Genomic DNA, 15,576 nt, shown 5'->3' with positions numbered 1-15,576 from the left:
CTAAACGGATGCTTCTCCGAGGACGCGTTTCTTCCCAGACTTTGCCATTACTCACGCACGGGGCCTGGAATGGTGCTTTTTTTTTACTCTCTCTCTCTCTCTCTCTTTCTGACTTTCAGCTCCGTTCAGCACGATGTTTAGCATTTCCGGAACACGGATTTGTAGCATCCGCCTTGCCATTCCTTGCCAGCAAAGGGGTGTGGTGTGCCTACCTTCTTCCTCCCGTCTCCCCCTTTTGCTCTTCGATAGGGTGAGATGGGTTGTGATTTCTAGCTTGTTCCTTTTTTCCACAATCCATTTCCCCCTGTTTCTCAAAATTCTCTGCCCCCGGAGGCACTGGTTGTTGTGTGCGAGCAGCCAAGGGATTTGATTATTTCGTGCTCTTTTTGCTGTTTGGTAATCAAATGGCGGCTGCTGCTGCTGCTGCTGCTGCCTGAGACGAATTTCACCGAACAAATGCCAAAGGTGGCCGAAAAGAATACAGCGAAGCGAACGCAGATAATACAGCAATCTTTCAACCCTTGCCTCCCGGAATCCCGGATGCGCCCTGGAAACCAACCCCACTCCCTCCTACCAGGAGGCCAATTCTACGCCGATTGGCTGTGCATGGTTGAGCGCGCAGCAGACAAAATTGCACAACAATACCGCCGGGAGATATGATATGCATACGCGGGGTGTTTTTCGTAGCATCTTTTCCCCATTATGCGGTCGAACGAGCAAGCGAGAGAGAGAGAGAGAGGGAGAAGTCGCCTTTTGTTTGGTGGCCGCGAACTGATTTCAGATTTTCAGCAGCAGCGCACCAGCAAAAGGCGCACACGCAATAAAAAAGGGGTTTTCAATGGCCTCCTGGGAGTGCCTGGCCACCTGAGGTGTAGCGGATGAGGGGGGAGAAAATCGCAGCCCCGCAGGGTTGTGCTTTTGATGTACCGGTTACAATTTTTTTTATTCTTCTGTTTCCTACCAGCAATGGGGAGGAAAACAAAAACAAAATAGGTTGTATAAAATGGAGTTTTGCTCTGTATCGAAATGATGCGATCATACAAACACTCACTTTGCGCCTTGTTTCACCTTCATTCGCACAGCAGGAGGGGCTGAGACACCACAAAAAAGACGAAAAAAGGAAAACTAAATTGCCAAAAACAAAACAAAAAATGGAAAAACCCTTCATTTTCCTCCCCACAACCGGGAGCGCGCGAGCGCCGCTAAACGATGCGGTGGGGAATTGAAACCCGAACAAAAAAGCATAAAATGAATGTTTTTCAATTATGGGCTTTGCGTGGCAGGCAGCACGGGGAAGGGTATATCTCGCGGAGCCGCAAGAAAATGGAATCTAAATCGATTCTCTCCCACTGGCGCGTGGTGCGCGCACTTACATGAACAATTTTGTTATCCTTCCTTGTGCGTGTGCTGTGGGGAGGGAGTGCATGTTTTATTTAAAAAAAAACCAGTACTACCAACACAAAAAAAGACCCCGAAGATGAAAAACATTCAAACGACACAGCTGCACGGAAATGTTGCGGGCTTAGAAAAAGGATCTTCTCGCCCTATTGTAGCATTGTGCAACCCCCCCAAAAAAAAGGGGTTGTTTTGTGTGTGAGCGAGTTTTCCACGGCAGAGCAATTGTAAAGTCCTGGCACGTTTTCGCACACACAAATTGAAATCGCGCTGTGTGCGGCGGCACAGGCACACCATCAACATTGTCATCATCGGTTGGATCATCTTCGGTTCAGTAAGAGGAGTGACAAACACACACACACACACGCTCCAACAATGGAATCCTTGGCCGTAAACATCGAACCGAGCAGGTCGAAAGAGTCGACAGAGGGTGGCAAATGAAAAACGGTTCATACATATTAATTCAAACTCAAACTCTCCCCTTCTGCGGTACACCAAGTCGATTGATTATAGAGTGCGGCTTTTGGGGGTGTGGGAAGTCCTCAGCGCTGGCGTTGTTTGCGCCATTCGCGAACCGGGACTCGATAATGAGGGTCCGTTTAGGAGGCAATTGGAGTTCTCCCGCTGCTTGAACCTCCTAATGGCGAGAGTCAATTTGAGGCTTTCTCCTCAGCAATGGAATGCAGTGTGCGGTGACCGGTAATGTTCGGTCAGTAGCGGCCAAGGGTTGAAACCAGTCCGTCCTCCTCGCGATTGTGGCCCGAAAGACACCCAACGCGCACGAGTTTTATTGCTCACAAACTGTGAAGATACCCCGCCCGCCCGGGTTTGATCTATTGTGATGGAACATCATTATCCTCTTCATCACCATCACCGTCGCCGTCGTCATCTTTGGGGGGTCATCAAATTCGAGCTCTTCAGCAGGGCTTTCCCAGAGAGCAGAAGAAACATTGGGTTGAGGGGGTTACGTTTTACGACCAAGCAGCTCTCTCTAAGCTCGGTCTAGTTCGTGCGGTCGTAACAAACGTCCAAAACGCTCCCAAGTGAAGCAAGTAGGAGTGCTGTTTTGGGGATGAAATTGCTCAATCCGTGCGTGTGTGTATGAAGGTTTCGCCTTCTCTCGTTCCTTCCACCTTGAGGGTTAGAAAGGATGGATAATGGACACGAGCGCAGAGATTTAATAGGATCTGCCACCTTTCGGACCAGCACTGGCAGGCACACGCAACGGACGCTTGGTGGGTTGGTGGACCTCCTAGGCTAGAGTTTGCAGCTGGAGATGATCTGTTCGATAAATTCAACCTTTCTTTGTGAGGCACGATTTAAGCTAATTTTTTCTCTCTATTTTCCCCCTTCTCTTCCTACAGTACGAGGATGGCCTCCACGGCTACGGGATGGACGCGAGCGCCGCCGGAATGTATGACCCACATGCCGGCCACAGACCTCCGGCGCTGTCCGGCCTGCCACCACATCACTCCCCGCACCTGAACCATGCGGCCGCCGCTGCCTCGGTCGGCATGCACGGCTACCACGGAACCTCTAGTCATGTTTCACCGGCCTCCAGTCACATGGGCGCAGTGCAGCCCGACATACACAAGCGAGATAAAGAAGCTATCTATGGGTAAGTAAAAAAAAAAAAACACGACAAGCAAACGAGATCATCCACCATGATACGCGGGCGCGATCATCACACGCGCAAAGTCCGCCGCGATAGTCACATCGTTCACAAGCAAAAAAAAACAAACCCCGGTTCACGCCTGCCTCTTTACATTCGCGTGAAGTGTGAAGTACGCTTCCGTGCGTGCTACAGAGCACACAAAGAACTTCCTTCATTTGCTACCAATTTGGCGAGCGATTTTTGCTGCAGCAAGACACTTCTATCTCGAGATCGAGATCGATAGCACCGCGGGCGCGCGCGCGCCCGTACGGATGCGCTGCTCCCAAACTGGCCCAGCCATTAAGTTTGACCGATAAAACACACTCACTCACACACACTCGACTGCATTTGGTCCACAACGGGCAGCACAACGGGGAGAAGGATCCTTTGCCTTGCCTCCCCCGGCTGGTATGTGGAGTGTGCCACCGCTGCATAGAGTGTGCGCGGCCACAGCTGCCGGACTGTGCTGACAACGTGCAGCAGAAGGCAAAATGAAGCGTTCGCTCTCGCGGGGGGGAAAAAAGGTTGCCCTGACAAATGGACCGCCGGTCCATTGGAAGGCTTTGGCTGTGCATTAAAACGGCCAACCCCTTCGCATCCCTTCGCACCAAGCGACCGACAGAGAGAGAGAAGGTGGTTCGTCACCATTCGGCTCGGCGTGTTAATACATTAAAAAGCGATAAATCATTCCGCGTTTGCGGGCGGGCGTGCGGGATCCATAGGGGAAAGGTTTGAAGCGACGAAATAAAACAACAACAAAAAATCGGACACTCGCCCGGTGCTGCGTTTACGGCTATCAAAACCCCTCGGCCAAGGAGCAGAAGGATGATGCGTTCTGGTGCTAAAAACACCGTGGTAAACATTTAAGAAAACACGCATAATTACTGCTTTTATCTCGATTGTAAACATTTTTGGAAATTATAACGTTTTCTTTATGTTGTTTTGAGTTTTTTTGAGAGGGGTTTTGATTGGAGCAAGCCACTTCCATCCCATGGTTGTGTGTCTTCTCGCGCTGTGGGCAATTTCACTAATCCGATTTATTGGTGGCTGCAGGCTGCTCATTTCCCCCTTTTTGGGAACGGGTGTGAGGGACGCCAAAAGGATGCAGAATTAAGTCATGATACGGAGCGCGCTGGATGGCAGCGAAGGCACACCGACTCCCGATGAATGACGATCAAGGATGCGTCCGTGATTAGATCCGAACCGGATTCGCCAGCTCAGTCTGTGGAAGCAACAAATTGCAACACCCAAGCCAGCCAGCCAGCCTAATTATGATGATTTTGAAATTCCGTAATAATACCCTATTAAATACTGCGAGGGTCTGCGTGCTGCATGAGGAGAGCTGCCTTTGCTGGGGCCGATCTCTCGAGCTGCAAGGGAAAAAACGCTTCAAATGCGGTCCCAATGTTTGCAAGCTTGCATGAGAGATCGATGAGTTTCCCTTTTGCAGCAACAAACTAGAGGCCACAACACTGGGATCGATGGAGGGGGAGGAGAGGAACACAGAGCCGTGAAGCTATAAATTTAAGCTGTGATCAATCTATTAAGCTTAATTATAGTCCCGTTTGGCGGGTCGATCGGAACGCTTCGTTTGGCTTTCGGCTCGCTCACTGATCGCGCTATATGATGCTGCTTGGGTGGAGATCTTTACCTTATCATGATCGCTGCTATCCCATCACTCAACGGTGCAGCGGGTATAACAACGAACGTTTTGATGCATTGGAGCAGAGGATCGGAGGCTTTTTGCTGCTTTGTTATCCATACTGATCAGGAACAGTTTTTCCCGCTTGCTTCGCCTACCACAGTTCACAGATGGTGTGTGTGTGTTTTATCGGTTCGTCCTTTCGTACCTGTCTGCATTATTAAACCAAAGGTACCCCCAAAAAGGAAGGGTGTTCCACACCCGCTGCTGTGTGTCACACTTCCCCTTGTACGTGAGCCACACAACACAAGCTACGCACACACTTTACCACAAGAAAAAATAAAAGGCTCACAAATGGTGTGCCGGTCCGATGGTTTGTGCATATTGATTGTTTTTGTTAGTTGCCTCGTGTTTTTTATTCATATCCCCTCCGCCCTTCTCCATCCCCGTTCTTTCTCTTCATTTTCGGGTGCGAAAGGGATAATTATGCTCGATAAGTAGCTTTTATGCTGCCTGCCTGCCTGCCGTGGGTGGCCGCGGCAGGTTGCGGTTCCGTTGCTGCGCGTGCGCTCGGCCACTGGAAAAGGACCTTCCTTCGGTGGAGAGGATAAAATTAACAAAACACACACACACACTGTGCCGTTCGAAAGGCATCAATTTGTCCCAAATAAAAAACGGGAAACCAACGTGAGGGTGACGTCGTTTGTGCTGGGGGGGGCGAGCCGCCCCGACTGCAAGCCGTTATTATCCCATTAGAGCGCGTGTGGCTGCACACAATCTGATCATCCGATCGCTACTGCCGCAGCATTTTATTATACACATTATAATGGAAACGAACCGACGAACAGCAACACCAGAAAAAAAACGGCCACCGGCACCCCCGCATAGGCGACGAACGTGAGGCGACAGACGGAGAAACTTGATGTGTTGGGGGGTTTTTGTTTTTGTCCTTTCTTTTGGGCAGTTCTGACGCTAGCCCGAATTCGTACTTGTTTAGTTGATTTTTATGTTATGCTGCACCTCCGCCTCCCTCCCCTTCTTTTTAGGTGTGTGTGTGTGTGTGTGTATGTGGAGTGGTTGAAAATTGATTAAGTGCTGGTTTGGCACCCGTGCGTTCGCCCGTGGCCGGCGGAAGTGATCTTTTAATTTGTACGCTTTTAATGCACCCATACAGCACCCTCTCAGCACCGCATCGGAAGCGATTAGGCGGCCGTGTGCTCACCACACTATTGTATTGCCCATTGCAGCTTGAGCACATTGATGGATAAATGATGGCCGCGGAATAGACGGGACAGGCAGGGAAGGGCAGACAATGATAGCGGGCGTGCGCGCCGCCCCCGTGGTTGTTTTACAAATTATGCTTTCCGTGTCGCGGCGGCACCACACCTGTGCGCACTGGTGTGTGAGCCGGGTTGAATTTTGATAAGCCATCAAGGCGGCCCGTACTGGATCGCGATAATGACATATTTATTTAGTATAAATGGATGTTTTTTCACCCCTCCCGGGGTACATGCCCATGGGGACCGCATTGTTGTTTGCTTGCGAGAATATTGATAAATCCCTGCCCGGAAGGTGTTGTTGGGTGTAAGTGAATATTTGCAAAAAAAAAAGCACCTCCCTACCTCACCAATCATAACGCGTGCGTAACGAGCTGTTGATTTACGGCATTCGAGTACGATGCATCAAACGATACCGAATGCAACACTGGCGCGTGTGTGTGTGCGCGTTTGTGTTTATGTGCTAATATTATTTGCATTTTGTTCAATTGGCAAACACAGTACGCCGAAGACGGCGACGACGACGCATCGCAGTGCAGTTGTCGAAGTCGCATTTACGAATTTCCCCCTTCGTTGCCATGGACGACGACGATCGCGGTCGCTACGACACGGAACACGTTTACAAGCCATCAAAACGCGATGTTTCCACGCGCCCCTACACACACACACACATTAAATATGCACTCATGGGGGCGATTTAACATGCATAGGAACAGTGGTAAAAGACGATAAACCGTGTGTTCCATTTTTAATTTGACATTTGATGTACGCCGGAGTTTATAGCCAGCTCCGGCCCGGATCCTAATTAACAAGCGCACGGAACGGTCCGCTCCGCTCCGAACGAACGAGCGAACGTGTGTTTTGATGGTTGTGATGGCTCATCCTCATCGTCAGCGGCGGCCGGGTACGACAACTTTATCACGAGCGAATCCGTCGCGAGAAGGGCCGCGCGGGCCAAGAAGGGTTCGGTCATCTCATCTTCTATTCCATTTGATATGGCTCCGGGATCGATGCAGAGTTTTATTCGATCGTTAAATCGAGAATGTCGTTTCTCTCTCCATCGCCTCCAACCCCCCATGGGCCATCCTCGCCAAATACCTTTTATGCGAAACGGTCATTAATCTGGAATTAATCGTTCCGTCCCCGTTAAGCCGGATCGCGTTTATATTTTGGTTTTTTGCCGTGAGAATACGTCCCGTACAAACGCTGTTCAGATAGACGAGTAATGGAGGGGTACGAGGTCGCGTTACCGCTGGGCGGATAGACTTCATGCGCGTTTCGCGCTGCATTTCCGGTTGCGCGCTGTGGCACTGTGACAAGTGACGCTCTGTGCCGAGGCACAACGACGACGCGTACGACCCGTCAGTCGCATCGTTCCCGGCAGGAGTTTGCATGGGCTTCAAATCCTTCTCCATCTCTCTGTCTCCCTCTCTAACCGCACGATGGCAACCGGTTTCCGTGCCTGCTTAAAAGCTGGCGAGTCATTTTAAATGCCAAAATGCAATTCTGTTTCATTAAAAATTCATACTTTATGTATGACAGCAACCTTGTTGTCTTGGCCGTAGCAGGCCGGGTGAACGGGAGAAATGCCGCGAGTGCCGCGAGTACGGGAGTCATCTGTCGATGATGCTGCTGCTGCTGCTGCTGCGTTAAAGTGTGTTGATCTTTTGCCATTAAATGGTATTTTGGCGACGCGGGAGGATGTGCGTGAGGCACACAGCGAGCAGCGCAGGGGCAGGCATTTTCGGAACCGAAGCGATCATCGGACCCCGATCCAGTAACAGTGTTTGAAGTGTTCGTTCCATTTCGATTAGGGCAGCGAACGGGGGCCAAAGCAGCCGGGACAACGCGCGTTGCATCCCGTGCGATGAGTTCATTCTGGCGAGTTTGGCCGACACCCTGTGGTGGTGGTGTCGCTGGTTGTGACAAGGTTTCCATCAACTTCATTCTCTCTCTGTGGTGCTGTCGATGGTAGGTTTTTGGGGGGATGAGCTGAGATGGATGGCCGGTCTGCGCGGTGCAGCGGGCCGACGACCGGGCTCGTCGCGACTTTGTGTCTTGCGTGTTCGGTGTGCGTGATCGTGTGCGCGAATGATGATGATGCGCGAAACGAACCGCGACCAAAGTTCACGCGCGCAGCACAAGAATGAGAGTGTGTGTGTGTGTGGAAGAGAAAAGGAAGGACCTTTTAGTGTGGTTTTTTTTGCGTTGTTGTTTTGCTTGCTTGTTTTTGTTCTCGTCTCGTCAATGCAATCGCATCTCTTTGTGCTCGAACTCCCAAATGCATCCCAATGCTTCGGGGACGGCAGCGGGATGGTGTAAAATCGGTAGCGCAAAATTAGCCCCAAAACAAACCATTTTCAACGCATGCTGCGTCTATTTACATTGAACTGTCATAACTGACGACGCGACGAAGATGACAGCTGATGATCGGTCTAGTGGTGCAGTAGCGGACGCGCTGGGTGCCAACCTTCGCCAACGCGCTGCATTTCGACGGATTTAATTTTTGTGCTGGGTGTTTTATTTACACTTCCATCGTGTTTTCTGTGAGTACTTTCTTCTATTTCTTGTGCGATGATGGCTTCGGTTCATCGTTGCCGTGCTGCCGGTGCATCTCGTTAGACATGTGATTCACGGCATTGCGCCGAGCCAAGTGACAGCGAAGAAAACGAGACTGCTCCTGCTGCTGCTGCATGCATGCAAAATGCAAAGGGTCGTAAAAGAAAGAACCGGGCGGAACGGAAACGCGCCACGAAACCTTTCACCCGCCAAGCCAAGTGCTGCTGCAGCTGCCACAGATACATCGCACTCTGTGTGTATGGAATGCGACCCAGAGAACAGTACAAAAACAACAACAAGAACAACAAAGGTACAGGGCGTTGCAGCGCGCAACTGCTCGGCAACGATCTTCTTCCGTTCTCCGCGCGCGCACACTCAACGGTGGCCTCTATCATCTCTCCCACACGCAGAAGGACGCATACGCGGTGGTGTCTTCGCGTCTTCTTAGCGCGATGCATTTCATCAAGATGCCCTCGACCGCGGTCGGATGCATCCGTGCGGGAAGAAATGCACGACGAGCAGCACATCGCTAAAGATGCTCCCGGGGCGTAATGGTGCTAGGCCGTCCCCGGGATCATCCTACACTGCTGCTGCTGCTGCTGCTGCACTCTTCGATGGCACACTGGTGCACACTGTGTATATTTACCGAACACTTTTCCACCCGACTAGGAGGGGACACCCGGACGACCGACCGACCGGGCAACCAATCTTAGCCGTATGTGTACGGATTGTGCGTTTTATTTTTTCAGCCCTTCAACAACAACACTCCAGCGAGCGCACGGGTTCCGTTCCCTGCTCTTCACCCTCGGGCTGGGGAGTCACATCCTTCGCCCAAGGCGCAGTTGGGTGACGGGAGGAGTTTCGAGCGAAATCTCGAAACACCCAACATCCCAGCAATCTGCAGCAATTGACCGCAAACTCCACACACAGAAGGACGTACTAGAAGCACTGCGTTTGCTTTGCTAGGTGCAAGGAATGGTTTATTTGAGTAGTTTGCAATGCTGCTCCAAAAACGGTTGGGAACTGGACTCTATACCCCTCTCCTTCACCGACAGGCCCGACAATGCGCTCTACGCTGGTTTTGTAAAACAATCAACACCCAAAGGGCCTGTTTGTTAGTGCCAGACCCTTCCCGATTCGCCTGTCTAGTAGGCTGAATGAATGCGTCCGGGTTGCGCACAGGCTGAGCTACCTCCAAATTACCCCTAGCCCTCGTTCGTTCCCATTCCGCCACAACACACTCCGGTTTAGATTGTTGGACAAACAAGATGCATTTTGTTAAATATATCCTACAAATTACATAAACAATTCGCGCTGGCGGATGCGGTACAATATTTAGTGACATTATCAAAATATTTACGTACGCTGGCGTCGGTGTCGTCGCCAGCGATCTCCCGATGGTGCTCGGGCGCTGGCTGAGATTTGCCCGTACGGGGTTCGGGACGACGCCACGGATGTGACGACCTCCGCGCCACCGTCTGTGTGTATGGCAGGAACAAAACCCCGAAGAAGAAACCCGGTCGCTCTAGTACGACTTTCGCTTAGGCATTTACATTTTACTCTGGGTGAGTGGCGGTTAAGAAGCTGTACCGCACCAGTCCACAACCATTGCCACCAAGGCGTGTGTATTTACCTTGCGTGTGTGGGAGACGTTGTGAAGATTTCCCATACAGCAAGAGCACCCTCTTGTGGGGGCCCCTTCTTGCCCCGGCCGTGTCCACTTCAACCGAGCGCTTCCTGGAGTCTGTGCTCTGTTTCGAGAGCTGCCGGGGCACATTGTTTATCCACACTAAACAACGTTCGACATGTACACACACTAATCATGCCGGTGCGGCCCGCGCGATCTCAGCGTCAGCGCAAGCGGGACCGATGCGGAGATTAGTGTGCCGTTGCCACTGTGCACTCCAAAACACCGCTGCACCCCGAGTGGCCCCATGTGCCCACACAAGTGACCACAAAATGTGTATGTATGTGAGTGTGTGTGTGTGTGTGTGTGTCTACCGTCGGTAGTGCACACTCGAGCAGCCTGTGCACCCGGTGTGCTGTAAACATTCAATATAGACATCACACGATGCACACACTCGGTACACTACCCCGATGGTGTGCGTGGGCAAAAGCCGTCTGACAAGACACAGACGAGATTCTTCCAGAAAGAGAGAGAGAGAGAGAGAGAGACAGAGAAGGAGAGCATCCCCACTACCTTAAGGTCCATATGGAGGCTGGTGTCACCTTAAGCTTCTTTGTGCCCTACTAGGGCACTCAGACCGAGACTTAGTCACCTCGAGCGCAACATTCCAAAGCGCACACGGATGGGAACGGGTTTGATTGCCGAGGTGTCACTTTATCCATCAAATGCCGCAACCTGTTTGCCTTTTCCAGCCGGTGGTAGAATTCGTACTTTTTTTTTCTTGCACTCACAAGCACAAGTACTGTTCAACATTGTGTAACACCTGGAAAAGGATGTTATCGGAGTAAGTCGAAAGTTGACGACTTTTTCGGGAAGTCGCGCACCTTTCCAGATGCTCTTCGCAGGGACGCATCACCGGTTCCCCGATCACCGGCACCATCTCCAACACCACGAGTTTGGAAAGTTGAACGGCAAAGTATAAAGGCGACAGCACACAGCACGATGAGATCCTTATCGAGAGAGACCGTTTAAATAAATCCATCACCGTGGTAATAAGTTTGTGAAGAACGATGCTTCAAAGGGCTTTTTGGAGATGCTCTCATGGAGTAAGAGAGGCACGAGAAGCTCACCACTACCACCGCGCACTCCTCGACACCTGAATGTCTCGTGCCTTCGTCGGGAAGGAAAACACTTGCGGCAGATACTTTTGGGGCTTCTTTATTGAGTTTTATCTGCAAAAAATCTTTTACCCCTTCTTTTATGGCCACGGGGACGAGCATAACAAGCGCTCAAGTGCTCAAGTATGCCCTAACCGTGTGACGGCATTTCCATTCTAAAGTGGGGGTGTTAGAGATCAAAAGGCATTAGGCAGTCCGCGTGCAAAGGCTAAAGTTGTGAAGTTATCACCATAACTGGTGTACGCAGCAGCACACATTTCAAAACGGTCGGTTTGTCAACGCGCGCATTGAGCGCGCGTCTATCACACTGTATCACGCACCGGGAGTGAGTGCACCTGGACAAATCAGTGGCCCGGTTTATTTTTTTTTTTCGTGACTACCTGAATGCCACGTGGAGCCAAACATGTGTGTGTGTGTGTGTTTGTGCGTTTGTGGGCCCTGTATGCTTCACAATCTGTATGCAAGACGCTGGCAGCAATCCAATATACCCATATATAACACGTCATAATGCTTAAATTGTTCCGAATATGCGTGCAACTGTGTACCGTATGCCCACGCCACACCGGTCGTTGTGATACAAAACTGTGGCTACAGATAAGGCACACTCACACACGAAGGCTCACTCTTACCCGTGATGGGAAGTAGTACAAATAAGTAAACACAGGTTGGTTTTATTTTTGGGAAGGTAGAAGGGTGATACCACCACGGTTTCCCTTAGAAAAAAAGGGGAATGACTGTTCCTCCTCACCATCTCTGGTGCGTGTGTACATATTCCAGGGTGTTGGTTTTTTTTGGTTCACTATTCCATTTCTATTGGAGCAATATTCTAGCTTCCTAGGAAACACCACCGGGCCCGGTATGTGCCACCGACGTGCGGGGTGCGGCGAGAAAAGGGAATAGTAAACAGACCGAACGACTTCCGAAAGTTACCTCGGCCGGCCTCGCTCCGGCCATCATCGTGCCGTTTGGCGTTCTGGTGATAGTGATAGAGGGACGTGATTCAACATTTGTCAAACGCATAAACTCCTAATGACATAGCTTTCGGCTCTCCCGTGCTCTGCCTCTATCTCCTCTTTACGACAGGCCCCCTCACGGGCCCGAAAACCGTACACACACGATGGATACATTTTACGCGGGGAGAGGGTATTTTTTTGATTGTTGATCTCATACACATACGAAGCCCGAAGCGGAGGGCTTCTGCTGGAACGGAGTTGTTGCTCGTGGATTGCTTTATGGCAGGGTGAGCTCGCAATCGGAAAGCAAACACCCATCCCAACACATACACACAGCGAGAGAGTTGCGTGGGGCATTTGCTGGGGAATAGATTTTTATGCCCCCCTCCTTGTCGTAGACGAACCAGAAACACGCGCGTACATTAATCCACTTTCACTGGGCATTCGAATGCAGAACGAACGAACGCACACACATCTGTCGTCTTCCGGTCTGGGCTGGGAGCTAACATATTACTACGATTACGTGGCATATTTTTTAATGCAACATTGGCAGGGTTGAAATTACATGACGTATTACAACAAGACTTGTGCACTGTTCACCAGCGGGATGGATTGGGGGAAAACAGGCAACCTTATTTCGAACGGATGAAATCGAGAACCTGACCATAGCGAGTAATGCTATTAGCGGTGTTAGTTGTAATAGCAGTGACAGACAACTTTGGTGGCGTTCTCCTCGGTTTCGGAATGTCCGAAATGTTGGGTCGTCTCCGTCCGACAGCAAGCAAACTTGCTCTTTGCTAATGAAAATGCTCCACACCCTTCCCGATGTAGCTGCTTTGTGGCGATCTCCGCGCCTAATGATCCATTTCTCATGCTCTCCTTTGCTTTGCCATTCTTCTCTTTCACAGACACCCGCTATTCCCGCTGTTGGCACTAATCTTCGAAAAGTGTGAACTAGCAACCTGCACCCCTCGAGAACCGGGCGTGGCCGGTGGTGACGTCTGTTCGTCCGACTCCTTTAGCGAAGATGTGGCTGTATTCAGCAAACAGGTAAGTCCTTGGATAGTTGTGCTGGAAGAGATTCCTCCTTCGGCGGATCATATTTTAAGCCCGAGTATGAAGAGTGTTCAATGTTTTCTTCCCCAAAACCCTTCAAAGATCAAAACCTCCTCAGTGAGGCCTGGTGTTAATGAAGGCCTCCCTGTTTGGCGTACCGAATGAGCTGCTCCGCATATGGCATCGAAGCGCAGCGGGAGACGCTCGGTCTACAAAGTAGTGCCTAATGCATCCCACGATCCCAGGATCTAATCGTGCGGCGTGCGGGAGAACAAAGCGCTCCTCGCAACGGGGATCGCGATCGCGCACGTCGCTGCACGCTGCAAGTCAGCAGAAACGATCGATCATTCATAATCAACCGATGGTCGTATCGCAGCTTGAAATTGATGGGTCCAACCGGGGTCCAAACCAGCCTGCGGGAACTGTGCGTCCCATCGGTTTTGTTTGTCATTTGTTGCCAGAGCCAAGAGCTGAGCGGAGCGGGCGTGCGCACTATTTTGCCTTTGACTGACCTTTTCACGCCACGGGCCCAACCGATGTGTGTATGTGGCGTCTTAACGGGAGGCCTCAGCAGCCGTCCCTCTCGCCCAACACACTGCCCTGCGCACACACATTGTCGAGTTTGGTTTGTTTGTCTCTTCGCTCTTTTTGTCTTCTCATTTCCTTCGGGATCTAACCGGGGAAGATTCCGATACGCTGTGAGGCCCCCCTCCTGCGGGACGTCCCGTCGATCGTGCATTTGCCTAACGTGGTGTCCCCATGGTGGCGTTTATTTGCGTTGTTCAAGCCGCCAAGAGTCGATTAATTAACGGTTTTTATGCAACCCACCAGGATTCCTGGGCCGTGTAGGAACTCGGGCATGCCTGGTGCCTCAGTCTTCACCTAACCACCGACGCGTTCGGATGTGTTTCGTTATCAAGTGAAGAGATAAAAAAGCAAAAAAAAAATTAAGAAGAAAAGGTTGTCGGCCTTGGCCACTCGGGCTCCAGCAATGGGCCGAGTAAAAACCGGTGCGTCCAAACGGACAAGAAGTATTACCATCCCTCTTGAGGAATTCCAACGCTTAAGAGAGTCAGCATCGTCCAATATTCGTACTAACAACGAATTTGATCTCCTTACGGACAACGACGCAGAAATGGATGCTGTGTATCCTAAACCGCAACGCAATCCACGATCTACACACACGAGCGAGAACGTCCAGCAAAAGAATACACGCATACCGCCAATCATCGTAACGGGTACTAGTGTTAGTGATGTACACCGACGTATTGTAGCAGCACATGTAGTAAACTACACAACGAGCCAAACCAGAAAAGGAATTGTGGTAACATTTTCATCCGTCGACGACTTTCGCAAAATAAAAAGTCTATTTGAGGATCAGAAAGTATCCTTCTACACGCATCAACTCGCGGATGATAGGACGACAAAAGTCGTAGTATTTGGCCTACCCGTTATGGACTTGCACGATATCAAAAGTGCTCTAGAAGAAAATAACGTCAATCCAATTGCAGTGAAGAGCTTGGCAATCAAAAACAAAAGGTACAGTGACCAAGCAATGTACCTCTTACATTTCACTAAAGGTTCGATAACATTAGCCGAACTAAAAAATGTACGAGCGATAAACCATCATCGTGTTTACTTCGAATACTACAACCAAAAAAACGGGCCAATCCAGTGTTCAAACTGCCAAAAGTTTGGCCATGGTAGCGCAAACTGCTTTCTCCCGTCCATATGTGTGAAATGCGCTGGCACGCACACTTCAAAAACCTGCCCTCTATCACAGAGCACATTAAATCCTGATGGCAAAATCGCCACAAATAAGCTCTGCTGTGCAAATTGCAACGAACACCACACTGCGAATTACCGTGGTTGCAAATCCCGTCCATCTACCAACACACGGAACAAGAAGCAAAGCGCCCCGACGTTCGCCTTACGACACGAGATGTTCCCACCGCTACATCGACAAAACGCTCCCACACCAACGATCGCTACACCGAATAGCAGAACGCCTACCTACGCCGGCTTGTTTAGCGAGCGAAATAGAACACATACACCCGAAGCGGACATGTTCGCGATAGACGAAATAGGCGAAATCATCGAAGATGTGTTCGCTCGCATGAGCTCAGTCCGCTCAAAACAAGATCTCATCACCGTTATCATCAAGGTAACTGCAAAGTATTGCTTCTCCCATGTCTGAATCTCCTAGGACACTTAAAATCATATCATGGAATGCAA

General features: G+C 50.5%; 1 protein-coding gene across 10 annotated transcripts in view; it reads left to right on the top strand.

The window, feature by feature from the left end:
• Positions 1 to 15,576, top strand: part of LOC133391240 (homeobox protein homothorax) — a 143,209-nt gene that overhangs the window by 25,563 nt on the left and 102,070 nt on the right. For all 10 annotated transcript variants that reach the window (XM_061643430.1, XM_061643431.1, XM_061643432.1 and 7 more), the window contains 2 exons: positions 2,760 to 3,013; positions 13,194 to 13,335. In XM_061643430.1, coding sequence (XP_061499414.1) covers positions 2,760 to 3,013; positions 13,194 to 13,335 — 396 coding nt within the window. The remainder of the gene's footprint in view (positions 1 to 2,759; positions 3,014 to 13,193; positions 13,336 to 15,576) is intronic.

This window comes from Anopheles gambiae, chromosome 2 (assembly GCF_943734735.2).
Source record: "Anopheles gambiae chromosome 2, idAnoGambNW_F1_1, whole genome shotgun sequence".
Classification (NCBI taxonomy): Eukaryota; Metazoa; Arthropoda; class Insecta; order Diptera; family Culicidae; genus Anopheles; species Anopheles gambiae.
Note: the sequence above shows the minus strand (reverse complement) of the source record. Positions and strands in the feature narration are given on the sequence as shown.